This window comes from Haemorhous mexicanus, chromosome 7 (genome assembly GCF_027477595.1).
Source record: "Haemorhous mexicanus isolate bHaeMex1 chromosome 7, bHaeMex1.pri, whole genome shotgun sequence".
Classification (NCBI taxonomy): Eukaryota; Metazoa; Chordata; class Aves; order Passeriformes; family Fringillidae; genus Haemorhous; species Haemorhous mexicanus.
The window spans coordinates 21,760,315-21,773,914 of NC_082347.1; the positions used below are offsets into that span (position 1 = coordinate 21,760,315).

Consider the following 13,600-nt stretch of genomic DNA (forward strand, 5'->3'; position numbering starts at 1 on the left):
ATAAAATGTGGAAGATGCTGCTTGAGATGTGTGCTTGATGCTGCTTGTAGAAGATGGAGCCAGAAATCCAGCTCACTAACTGGAATAGTTAACATCTGCTTAGTAAAAACCTGTAAGACTGGCTAAATACTTTTGTCAGCGTGACAATAGCACAGTGTTTGAAATAGCATAACCATAAGTTACACCTGGCTAGAAGACAAGAAGAGTGAGAGACAGATGACAGCTCAGAAGACATAAGGATAAAGGGGATTGCAGTTGAAGTCACAAGACAGAACAAGAAGTTGAAGTCACAAGACATTCACTCTGTTGTAAAACCTAAGTGTTGCATAAGTAGTACTGTAGAACAATGAATGAAGTCAGAACTTTTCAAGTGTTGAATGCAGATTTGTCCCAAGCTATATGTTCCTGTACTTAATGTTTACCTGATTCTCACATGCTGTGAAATCCTACATATCAACAGATTTATAACTACACTTAAGGAGGGGGGAGTGAACCAAGCCTGAACCATTACAAACTGAGGGGGAAACAGAACAGCACAACACAACAGGATAACTTCTGTATAAGACAAGAGCCAGCACTTTAATGGTCAGTATGCCAGAAAACAGCAGCTGTACTTACAAAACAAGATCTGTAATACAGCTGACATGCTGAGGTCACCGCCTATGAAGAAGTTACCATGTTCAATGGAAAACCAAACATTCAACAAGCTGTGTGCTACAGAACCTGCAGGTCAATGTGCTCAAAGCAGCACAAGAGCAACTTTGTGCAGAAGCTCTATGAAGCCAATAACATGTGTACAAACTCCTCACATGTCAGCACCAGTAGGAACCAGAACTTTCGGTGCCATTTAATCCAGGCAGCTCTTTACATCACATGTAAGTCCTGCTCATTCCCAAGCCTTCCTTCGCCCACAATATTTTATTATCATCCCCATTCAAGTATTCCAGAGGCTGTATGTAGGGCACCATTTGGAATCAAGTTTGAAAAGCCAAGGTAGCTCTCATTAGATTAATAAATGTATGTTCAGAAACATTCCACTGAAACTTCTGGGCAAACTCTCCTTGAATTCAGTACAGTTGCTTCTCACAACTAAATGTAGAACAGCAGAACTGAAAAACATTTTAAACACATAAAAGTTTGAGTAGATTTAACATTGATTTTGCTGAAGAAATCAAGTGTTATAAACTGTTTATCTATTTTTGCAATCAATCTAAGCACATAAGATAACATATACTAATCTCTAGCTCTGTGTCTTCAATTAATATGTATTTCTACATTTTTGGTTCTTTCTAGGAGTTAAAATTACCTAAGTCCTAAGATAGTAGAACTTCTCTGCTTAAAAATATGTATTAACATTCCATTGGAGAAAAAAAAAAAAAAAAAGAAGAAAAATCCATACACTCAATTTGTACTGGGGACTGGAGTTGTATTTTTCCTTAACTGTCACTGTATTTGACAAAAACACCTTTATGGGCAAAACGGGAAAAGTCTAAAGAAAAGTCTGAGTCACAAGTATTTAAAAGTCAAGAAGGAGGTATTTAAGAGGTTGGATTCCATCTCAGAGGTCTTGTCCAATGTAACTGATTTTGGGATCCCCCACTGTGATCAGCATTTTCCAAAATGCTTTCTGAACCAATTTGGAAGGTCCTACTGTTAAAGAGGAAGACTTCACTGTGCAAATTGTTAGCGTGTTCAACTTGACTAACCCAACACTGGTTACATTTAGCACAACTCAAACCACCCTTCCCTTCTTGAGGAGCTGCAGTTTCCATGCTGTTATATTATTGCACAGCTTGTGGCACTTCATGAGGTACAGCAACTACTTGGCTTCAGGTTGATCCTCAGTTAAAAAAAAAAAAAAAAAAAAAATTAAATCTCATATACTCTGTAAAGCCACATAAGCCTCTGTAAAAGCAAAAAATAAACCAAATATTTATGATTCTGGAGAATGCTAAATTTACGAGTCTCCAGTGTGAAAAACTGAGACATATATTAAACTGTTATATCATAGTGAGGAAGCAGTAATAATTTCCTGAAATTTGAGATTCCACAATACATAGGTTATTTGGGAACGCATCTCTACCACAGACACAGAGCACACTTTTGTAGTCCCCAGCCTTCCCTGACTCTCCCCAGTCCCTTCTCCTCCACTGGAGTATTGCTATCACTCAAAAAGGATGTTCTTGTTTAACGCAACTAACCTATTGCTAAAGAATACCTGGATCAGTTCTACAAGAAGCAGGTGATAACTCCTTCACCTGCACAAATTAAGGGCATATATCATTGACTATACAGTCAGCATCAATGTGTATACACATACAGACACACAAAGAGTACATATATATGAAAAAGATATATACTTTTTAAACTCCAAACTACAAATAAGACGTACAAATCTAAAAGTTGTTTGGACAAAAATACACCATCCATCTAGCAGGCAAAACTACAGAACAGTAACTACAGAGAGCTTTGATGCACATCACATTACATTCATAGCTATTGACAAGCAGCAACATATTTTATGAATCTGGCTTTTAACTTAGGACTACATGAAGGGTGAGTTGCAATTACGAATTCAAGCAATGCAACTCTTTAAGTATAAATAAATATTCACCTGTTAATTAGGTGGTTTTTTCAGAAGTTACTAATATGACTGATTTTATACAAATGGCCAGTGTTTCACACCTTACTCTTATCACAAGTGGCAGAAGTAATAAAATGAAACCAAACTAGATAAAAACAAAACAACAAACCCAAACAAATAAACAAAAAAGAACCCACAACATCAGTACTGAGCTACCCTTGAACCTCTTAAGAAGTCAACAAAATTAACTGCAACTGAATGATCTGGAAAGCTGTGCCCAATCTCATGCTCTACTGCTGCAGGCATTTTTTAAAATATGGTCCTGATTCAAGTTGGCTGCTGAGCATTAGCTGCACTATATCCAACTATCACACAATATTGTTATCATCCCAGGCTGCTGCGCACTTCCGTGGAAGAGCAACATCAAAATATCAGTGAAAGCTTATTATTAGTTACTGGCACAGAGACAGAGGAATATTTTGGGCCTTTGGATACTGGCAACTCAGAAAGCCTTAAACATGGCTGAGACATTTGGGAGTGCAATTGCATGGCAGCACGCTGTGTGCCTAGTCTTCCTTTTACAAATTTAAGATATGGTCTTGTAAGATCTAAAATATTAGTATTTCTAAAGGGTTTCACTATGCCCTTTAAAGTAAGGCAAAACAAGGTATGTTTTACACCTGTCCTCAGCATATCCATTTCAGTTTAAAACCCCATATCACATAAGATTTGGACTTACCGAAGGTCACTTATATGTGTAGTTAAAGCAAAACAGCAATAGTACCACATTCATAGCACTTGACTAGCTATAAGCTCCTAACTAAGAGCATCCTTCTCTCATCCCACATACCCATGTAACATCATTACAAGTAGGATGATACTTACAACAGTAAGTAACTCATCTAACACAAAAGTACCTTAGAACTATTATTCCATCCTTCCAGAGTTCAGACAATTTTCTTGCATCACTGGTCAGCAATTCACTTCAGCATATAGACCTTAAACATACAAGGCGGCCTGCAGGACTACTCACATGCTTTCCTGACGTGGGTCTTAAGCAAAGACAATATTTGGCTAAGCAGTTACATATTTACATACTGACTTAGAGGAACATCTTCAGTGAAGATTTCATTTATTATGAAACTTTCGAAGTCTTCTAAAGTGACACACGCACAGGCTCCAACTTTGAAAACAAGCCTAAAAGCATTGGCCTTATGTAAGCAAGGCTGCCGCAAAAAAAACTGTTCCACCACTACCCTGCTCCTCACACAGCTGCGCTAACTTCACAAGCCCCAAAAGTGAAATACTATTGCAATTTCAAAGTTACCGTCTCGGTAGGAAACGGTGTAAGTGAAACCTGATACACAGAGTTTGGAGAGTGGAGAGAGGAGATGGGAGAATTGCCTTGAATTATCAAGGCAATTTGATAATTATTAAGCATTTCTTTAGCAGCCAAAGGCCTGATCAAAGATTACCGATTTACCTCACAATACAACCCCATCTGGAGATGAAGTGTTTGGAGGAGAAAAACTATTCACAGTAACTCCTTTCACTGAATGTTAAATTACGGGGATTTGTCATTCTCCGGGTTTCGCTGACAGGCTGATATCACCGCAGTTCCAACAGCCTACCAAGAGCCTGGCCCGCTATTAAGACCCTGCTTCTCGTTTGGGGGATTCTTTTAAAATCTAGTTCCAGTCACGGCAAGCTACAGTGAGAGCTTAAGGTTCCAAAGCGGCTGCCGGAGCCCCCGACACGCATCCTCCCACGCCCACGGGCGGCACCCCGCGGCGGGCGGCGGCCGCCCACGCCCAGGCGCTACCTGTGACAGCGGCACCGCCGCCGAGCGATGCCGCACGCAGCCCCCGGCCACCGCCCCGCGGATCACCTGCGGGCCCGGCCCGGCGCTCTCGCTCCCGATGCCGCTGGGCACCGGCATCGCCCAGCGCCGCCGGGAGTCCCGGCCGGGCGCGCCCACCTGCCCATGAGAAGCCAACGCGGCCCCCCGAGAGCGCTGTCCCCACCGGGCTGAGGGGCCGGCGGGGCACCGGCACAGCTCTCCCTCCTTCCTCGCCTCAGGGGAGCGGGCGTGCAGCCACCAAACCAACTCGCGGCAGAGGGAGAGGGATGGGACGAAGGCGCGCTGCCCCGCACCCTGATTACACAGCGGGGAGAAGAGCCCGGCTGCGGCGGAGCATCGCGCCGGGCGCCTCCGCTCCGCCAGCGGGAGTGCATCAGCTCCCGCCGTCCCTTCCCCCGGGATGCGGGGCTGTGCAGCGGGCGCTGCGCGCGGGCTCGACATTACCTGAGAGTGGCCATGGCTCCACGCCCGCCCGGCCGCCCGCGGCAGAGTCCCCTAGCAGCGGCACCGTCACCTCTCCGCCCGGCGCCCGCGCCTCAGCCGCGACTGAGCGCCGGGCAGCGCTCGGCCGGCCCACCGCGCGCCCCGCCCCGCCCGCTCGCGCGTCCCGCCATTGGCCGGGCTGCCGGCGGGGCGGGCCCGGGCCCTGCGCGGCGGCCGCGAGGCGTGAGGAGGCGCGGGGCGCTGCCGACGGGCCCCGCGCCCCGGTTCGGCAGCGCCCGGTACCGAGCGGTGCCGCCGGCCCGGCACCCCCGGTCTCCTCGGCCGCCATCTTTGGTACGGGCGGAGAGCGCGCGCCTCCCTCATAGCTCCTGCTGCTGCCGTCCCTTCTGCGAGCCCCGGCGGCCAGTGTGGAAGACAGTGACAACTGGCCAAGAAAAAAAAAAAAAAGTTTAGCGGCGGTAGCCCCGCCGAGGTGCGGGGCTCGAGCCGCACCGCCCACAGTAAAGATGGCCAGCGGAGCCCCGGGCAGCTCTGCCCCTTGGCTGTCACGGGGCCGTGGGAACCGAGGGGACCCCCCGCCCCGGCTCTGTCCTGGCCGCGGGCTGACGCCCGCGCCGACACACGATCGCTACACCCTCGACACGTACGCGTTTTCATTCTTTTTCTTTAACTATACGTTGAGTCGGACGCGAAGCCGCCCCGAGTGACCTCCTGCGGAGCCTGTCTTCTCCCGCAGGCGGCGGCCGCCAGGCGCGGAGAGCCCCCGGAGCACACCGCCTCATTGCGGGCTGCCGGAGCCCCTGGCAGCCACCTGTGGAACGCAGCGCTCCGGCTGCCCAGGCGGCCAGAGGACACCACTGGAAACACGGGAAGAAAAGGGCAGCCCGGCATTACTTTTCTTATTTGCCTGACACTGGCAGAACTGCCGCGTCAGAAAGGGAAAGCCTCGCTAAAGCCAGGTTTCTATCGTCACTCCTCATTTGGCTGTCAAAGTTACTGCCACATTGTGCAGATGTGGCACTTACTTTGTTAACTTACTAGCACCAGAAGCACTGATTCATGAAAGTGAAGCCAATAGGTTGTTTTTGCCAAAAATGAATCCCACGTTGTTAAGTACTGCTGTGTCACCTCTAACTAAATATTTGAACTTCACAACTTCATAATCCTGTGGTTATTAGTCTGAAGTTTCCCTTCCTTTCCATCTACAAAATGGGAATATTGTACTCAGAAAAATTAAAGCCAAACTTTCCATCTATTTTTGATTTTCGGGTCTCTCAGAGGAGATAATGCCAAAATATGACGCATTGATGAACGTCAAGGACCTGCATTGTCACATGAAAATAACAGAAAAAATTATGCCCAATACCTGATGTAGAACAAATCTCCTAGGTTCTCTAAATCAGACACTCAAAAAATAATCACCACTTATTGAACTCATCACAAAATTCTCATTATTGAAGTTTGTCAGAGGTCCTGAAAAGTCAAATAAGAATAGGAAACACATCCATCCTCTTACTGTTCTTGCAACACAATGTGTTAAGAGGTCCCCAAATCCTGAGGGAGGATTCTGAGCTCTATTGAAATGCAAATACATAGATCCATAATAGTTACATCCTCTGATTCATGTTGAACAATTTATTATGCCCAGTTTAACAGTTTCAGTGCTTAATAGCCAAACCTCTGTTTTGTAACCTAGAAGGTGGGGGAGGAGGATCCCGTCACCAGCAAATATAGTAATAGCTACATAACCTGTTATTGTATATAACTATAGAATGCAGCTGTCTTCTTGGTTCTATCACTGTATTCAAAATATTAAAAACATTTTTTTTAAATCTAGTTGTAAATTCCCTCATAAATAATTGCCTGATTTTAACAAGCACATAAAGATATGTAAATAAAAATAGATATATACATTAAATATATTTACAGTAATTTGCAACATACAGCTGCATATTACGAATAGTAAGCTACAGAGTAAGAGGTCAGATGAGGTACCATCAAAGGCCTCTAGATTTTACCACTTGAGCATATTTTCACTAAAAATATTAACATCATTTCGTGGAATAGCATGTATGACACCTCAACAGCAGCCAATAGCACTTTATAAGTTTCCAGCTCTTCCCTGTGCCCAATCATCTTGCCTGTGCTATCACATACACACAGGTTCTACTGCTACTGACATCTTGGAGACACCACCTACCCCTACTACCACTTATCACTGGGCTTTTAGTCATTTGCCAGGGAACTGCTAGACATCCAGACCGAACACTAGCCTAAGTATGTGGAGAAACAGCAACCAGAGTATTCCTGAAAAAATGGTCAGTTATGACTAATGCTTGTGCCCCAAGTTCAACTTGCAGTCCCACCATGTATGTGCTGGGCAGGCAGTCTGAGTTTGCTCAGGCTTCCTGACCCCTGACTTTCCAAACTCCCTCTGCTTGCATGGGGCAGCTGACCTTGCCTTCACATGTGGTCTGGCCTCATAAGTCCCTGAGAGAAACATGGAATTTACAGCTTTTGTACCTAAAAATATATAATGTCTGACACAGTCTAGCCACAACTTCTTGACTGCTGTTTGTACTACACAACAGAGAAATCTACATGACCATGTAAGTTTCTCTGTATATAAACAACTTCTTTGGGTGATTTCACTAAAATGTTTCCTTTCAATTACACTATGAATTCAAAATGAATTTCACCCCTACCTGATAAAATAACAGGTAGACATATAAGAAAATTTCAAATTGTACTTTAGTGAAGTATTCTATGAAACTCTACACATTATATATTTGTAACTTGTGTGTCCAAGAGATGGGCAATCTATGCCTTAGCCTTGGACTAATGTGTTGTTTTACACCACAAACATTTGGTATAAATCTTACAGTTTGCAATGTATAAACAAAAAGCTCTCTATTAACCCCCATATTTTCACTCAATTTCTTCAAAGTACAAAAGTAAGGTTGATCTTAGATAAGTTGCCCATCTGTTTGCAAGACAGAAGGGTGATCTTTTATGTAATAGCCACAGCAGACATTATAAAAGGGGACTAGTGAGCAGCAAGTCCACAAATTCTCTTTCAATAACAGCATTTTGCAGAGTTTGCAAATATCTTCTATTATAACTGCTGGTTTGGAAACTTTTCTACAGAGAGAATTTAATATCTTCCAACATAAAATAAGATGCATTTTAGCTTGTATGGCCTCTATTTGCTAAGTGTTAAAAATCTTTTATTATTTTTAAAATTCTGTAACATCATCCCATTTCTTTTCATGTAGCTTCCCAGAGTGTTCAGCTGTAAAAGCAGAGGAAAGTCTATAAATCTGCTAACTCTTCAGCATATTGCAGACATCTATTCTTTCTTCTATCTTATTCTAATCAAAAAGCCCTTGAAACAGTTACAACTGCTTTATACCACTGAATGTACAAGGAAGAAAACCCCAGAACAATCTTTCACTGTAAATGAAATCCCATGGTAGCATAAAGCCAGCAAGTAGCTTTATCATAACATATCCTTCAAGTGCAGAACAGCTTTGACTGTGGTCAAATAATCATTATGGAAATTATTACAGTTCAAAATGGAAAAAATCCCTTTCCCTTCCCTGAAATCTGAGTAATACCCGAAGACTTCTCTTCTTCACACAAAATGCGTTGATATTATATAAATAATATTATTTTGTACTACTGTTATACATTGTATGAATAATACATTTTTAAGAATCAATTCATGTAAATAAAAAATGAACAGCCTTGAAAAAAACATTGTGTTCACATTGTATCTGCAAATTCAATTTACTTTTTTCAAGAAGATAAGGTTTTCCAATACACTGTCAGCAAATAGTAATTAATGACCTTTAGATAGCAACCCATTCCCTGCTTCTGAAACTGGTTTTGTGAAATATTTGCGTACCATGCCTGTGTAAGTAACTACTAAAATTCAATATCACAACCTTGTATCACAAGCCAGAATTTTGCTTCCAAGATTTCCACATGAAATATACCTTAGCAACAGCAGAGTAAGCCAGGGTCTTGTGCTACAGAATTTCACATTGCTACACTAACACCAGAGTCATCTAATTCTACGTTCATTCAAGTCTCTTTCCTGGGCATCTTCCTTGTCTTTTCATAAGCAATATTAGTAGATCCAATGAGGTGAGTAATCCTACACAAACCGTTCCTTTAGTTGAAAAAGAAGGAACTCAAATCTCAGGAAAACACAATTTCAAGATGAAATAGGCCTATTTACACTGGCTCTTCTCTCACAGGTAATCCAGCTTGCAAGCAGCCTCGGGGACAGGACTAGTCCCAGTGACTTAAGGAGGCAAGGGATTATCCCAGCAAGGCAGAGCTGCACCTTTCTGCAGGGTATTGGCAGAGGCTGCTGTGTCTAAACTACTGCTGTGGGCGTGACTCTGCTGGCCAGGTGGGCTGCAGGTAACATCAGTAAGGAAAGAGAGCCTGTGGTCCAGAGAACTAAGAGCCTCCCCACAAACCTCCTTTTCCTCAGGTTACACACTCCCTACAATAAAGCAAGGAATTACTTCAATTAAAAGGATGAAACAGCACAGCAAGCTTCTCCAAAACAAGAACACAAAATTGTAGAAACATGACACATGCTGTGCAAAAGCCCAGAGGATTACATGAAAGGCCAGGTGAAGACACTTGACAACAGTAATTTGAGAGTTACACATCTGAACAATGGAAACCAGTGCCCGAACTGTAAGAGCACAGGAGATCCATGCTGCAAGTTATTCCGGGTTTGGATGTATTTCTGTCAACACAGCTTGGAAGGGAAGGTAACTGCTGTTACATCCTAAATAAAACAAAATTAGCAACGTCAGCTGCTAGTGTCCTCAAGAGCATTTGTCTGATTTCAAAAGCAGACTAAATATTCATCTTAAGAAAAAGTCTATTGCTTTAATTCTGGGAACAAACACAGCAAAGTAGTTGAGTTTCAGATCTTTCTTTGACCTGAGGGCATTATGTGTGCCAACATGGAAAATGTTACCTGTATTTGCAGATACAAGAAATAGGAAAGTAAGAAAACGATAAGCTATGAAGACAAAAACTAAAATTAATACAAATGGGGAGCAAGGTGAAATTAAAAACAAACAAACAAACAAAAAAAATCAAACCCAAACCAAGAGATAAAAGAGAAAGAAAAATTATTTACTAAATTCTAAATGAAAATTTAGTCACAGCTAACTTAAAATATTCAGAATCTTCTTTTATTTATAAAGAGTTGATGAAGGAATAAGCTAAATTAAAAGTCAGCTTATTAAAAAAAATTTAAAATGCGTGAAATGAGCAATATTTTTTACAGCCTCTCGTATCAAGCTTTCTAAAATCTAGTGGAGCGGTAATGACAAAGGACTGCTTTTGATAACAATTATTCACAGAGTATTTGACAATTTATTCTTAAAACAAAGAGATATCTAATAGCAGAAGAGGAGGAATACTGTACTTTTTACTCTTAGTATGAATTATTTGCCAAACTCAATGCTTACATTGTCTTCTAGATAAACTGATTTGTTCAAACAACTAGCCACGTCATGACTATTCAATCAATACAGCAGCTGCAGAACAGCCAGAAGGTCATAATGCAGCACAAGGGACTTGACAAGTTTGTGTACAGAAGGAAAAAATGAACATACCTATTTCTGTTCATAAGTATAAGTTCATATAAGTTCAAACATTTCTACAGACAACGTCCAAATTCTTTCATAACTGTACCAGGCTGTTAACAGAATCTGCTTGCTGTTTTCACAGACTTCCCTAACAAAACCAAATACAAAAGGACACAAATCCTTAGTAATTCTCCTCTAAAGTAACAGCTCATGATGTTTCTAGTAAGTTGATGCTGCCACTCCGTGACAAGCCATTTGCAGTTTTGCAAGCCCATTTTCTGTTCAAACAGTGCACTTTACACACGTACAATGATATTCTACTTCACACAGCAGAGATGCAGTCAGAAGCCTGAAACAAGGCAGCACACATTAATGGCCTTCCCTAAAGCCCATTGGTTTGTAGTAGGGATTTGCAAGCATCAATAAAGACAATGCGAAACCTGTTGCCCCGCAGATGAATGTCAGCACAACACATTGTTGAGCTGAGAATGCCAGTTTGGGTCTCGGGCTTTGTGTGCTGCTCACAGGGTGGCAAAAGCCAGCCATCCTATACTGCTTTCAAACAAGTGTAGTTTTCTGACGCCAGTCAGCTTTGCCTACCTCGTGAAGGAGCGATACCTGCTTTCCTTTAACTGAAAAGATCAAAAGGGTCTAAAAATGTATCCATGAAAGCTCTATGAAGCCACTTTGACAGAGAAACTGATTACAAAAAAAAAAAAAAACCAGGGAAAGGAAACATTTGCTATTGTTGATGAGTTTTGGTTTGTATTGCATTGCAGAATTAATTTTTTTATGTCATTTTTTATACTAAAATAGTTTTCATGGTAATCACTGGAAAGGCTGAGGTTGATATCACATGGGAGGATAAACATGGTACAACTGCCCTCGTTGAATCCATCAGACATGGTCTTCTGAAGAGACTGGAGAGCCTCAGACCTACATATTGAGAAGAAGGAATCATTCTCTATAATCTCCTTAAATTCTTGGTATACCAAGTAAAATGTTATTGAGCCCCAAAATTTTTAAGTGATTTTTCACTTCTTTTCTAATCTATAGAGGAACTGTTTCCAAGCCTATCTAGCAGTGCTTCGCATTAACAACTGAATCTCGTTACAAATACAGCCAAATCGTGGAACCTCAACCAGTCTGGTACTTTCTCTAGTGGCTTTTAAGCCTCACAACAGCACTCAGCCAAACACGTTCTTGCTAATGAGAGTTGAGGTCTGCTAAATCTTGTCCAAGTGCTTCATGAGTTCCACCTGTGGCAAACAGCACACATCAACTTTATTTGATCGCCAGTTAATTATGGCATTTCTCCTCTTATGAAACAGAGTTGGAGCCTATTTATACTTTGGCTTGAAATAACTTGCAACAGAATTAGCATATGCAAGTTCTAACAACATTCCTCATGTTTTATCTATCATACCTTACAGAAGCAGCATTTGCAGTTTAGTCAGTCATTACCAGGGTATGTCACCACTGCCTTTCATTCCACTGCAAACAACCTTTAAATTTTTAACTCAGTACACCAATAATATTCTCAAATTTAAATTTTTTCTTATGTTTCATCCTAAAATGCTGTTTCCTCTAATAAACTTTATAAGCAGAAACATTGCAGCTGCCAGTTTCTTGCCTCATCTTGCTTTAAGGGCCGTGGAGATAACTGTTGCTTTTTAACTACAACCTTATCTTGCTGTCTGCCATTTATTTGCTTTCAGAGCTCAGCTACATCTTTCCTCTTCTACTACCTGCAACTGAGCTTGTCAACCATTATTAAACTTGAAAAGTCACTTGGCTGCCAAAGAAGCAAGTATCCTGACTTTGACAAATTTAATAGGATTAGCTCTTTCAATAAGGACATCAGTACCAAAAAAGGCTGTTCTCATCTCAGTACTAAAGTACATCCCCTTTATGCTATATTTGAGTGAGTTATTAGTTATCGCCAAGATAATTTTGGACCTTTCAAGGCTTATGCCATTAATTCTCTTCATACACTGAACACTTGGAAGGAAGTCAGCTATCTTACAATTATATTCATATCTGAATAATCCTGAGAAAACAAACTTGAAACTGTACCAAAAAAAAAAAAAAAGAAAAAACTGCTCCACAGCTCTCAGTACTCAGAGTTCTCATTTTGACTGTGCATCCTCCATTGAGAAAACTTACATTTTTCTGCTATGACATTTAAAAATAAATTACTTATGTCTGTGAGGCCATCATTCAGATGGGATTCAGTCAGCGCTATTGTACTGTAATCACAGAAATGAGGAAGTACAGCAAATCGCACAGATTATTTCAATATGAAAATATTTTAAAATATACGGTATGTCTTCAAGAAAATGAAGACATCCTGTTAACGCGGATTTTCAGTTTCCTGTCCAACGGGGACAGAGACCCTCGCACGAGTACTAATCGGGGCATTTTTCAGAGACCGTTTTCAAAGGGGAGGCAGAAGCAATGACAACCCCAGCTGTGCTCGAGTACGGGGCCATCGTTGCGGGCAGCGTTCCGTTTCACCGCATCCCATCCAGATGCTCAGCAGCTCATTCGCACTGACCGACTCGACCCCAGGGCACAGCGCGACCCCCGCGCCGCGCACCCGCCCCTGCCTCGAGCAGGGAGCTCAGTGCGGCGGCGTTCCCGGGCACCCGCCGGGCCCGGGCAGCGGTACCGCGGCAGGAGCCGGGGCAGCGCGGCGGGACGGCCCCGCCGCCGCCTCCACGTGCGCCCGGTGCCGCGGCGGGGCCGCCTGCACACCCCGCGCGCTGCCCGGCCGAGCACAGCCCGGCGCGGCGGGACCCTGCCGGCGGAGTCTGACCGCACCGCGGCGGCGGCACGTGTCTCGCCCTCCGCCGGGGGCAGCACCAGCCACCCTCCGGCACCCGCAGGGGTTGATCGCGAAGCAGAGCCCGTCCCGGAGCCCGTTACCTCAGCTGCTTCTGCTCAAGCTTGAGCTTCTTGGCTTGCGGCTCCCCTGCTGCCATCTTCGTGCTAGGCGGCGTGCGGCGCGCTCCGCTCCCCTCGGCCCGCCCGCCGGCCCCGGCCCGCCCCGCCGACCGCGCCGGCACCGCCACCGGGGGGCGGGGG

At 43.4% G+C, this 13,600-nt stretch overlaps 1 protein-coding gene across 2 annotated transcripts in view; it reads right to left on the reverse strand.

The window, feature by feature from the left end:
• The window catches only part of ADK (adenosine kinase), a 270,420-nt gene extending 256,827 nt beyond the window's left edge, over positions 1–13,593 (reverse strand). Inside the window, exon 1 of one of the 2 annotated variants that reach the window (XM_059851341.1) lies at positions 13,442–13,593. In XM_059851341.1, coding sequence (XP_059707324.1) covers positions 13,442–13,497 — 56 coding nt within the window. In that variant the 5' untranslated portion in view covers positions 13,498–13,593. Of the gene's footprint in view, positions 1–4,889; positions 5,023–13,441 lie in introns of those variants that run through there. The other variant, XM_059851342.1, reaches the window with a different exon arrangement.
• Positions 13,594–13,600: the final 7 nt, after the last annotated feature.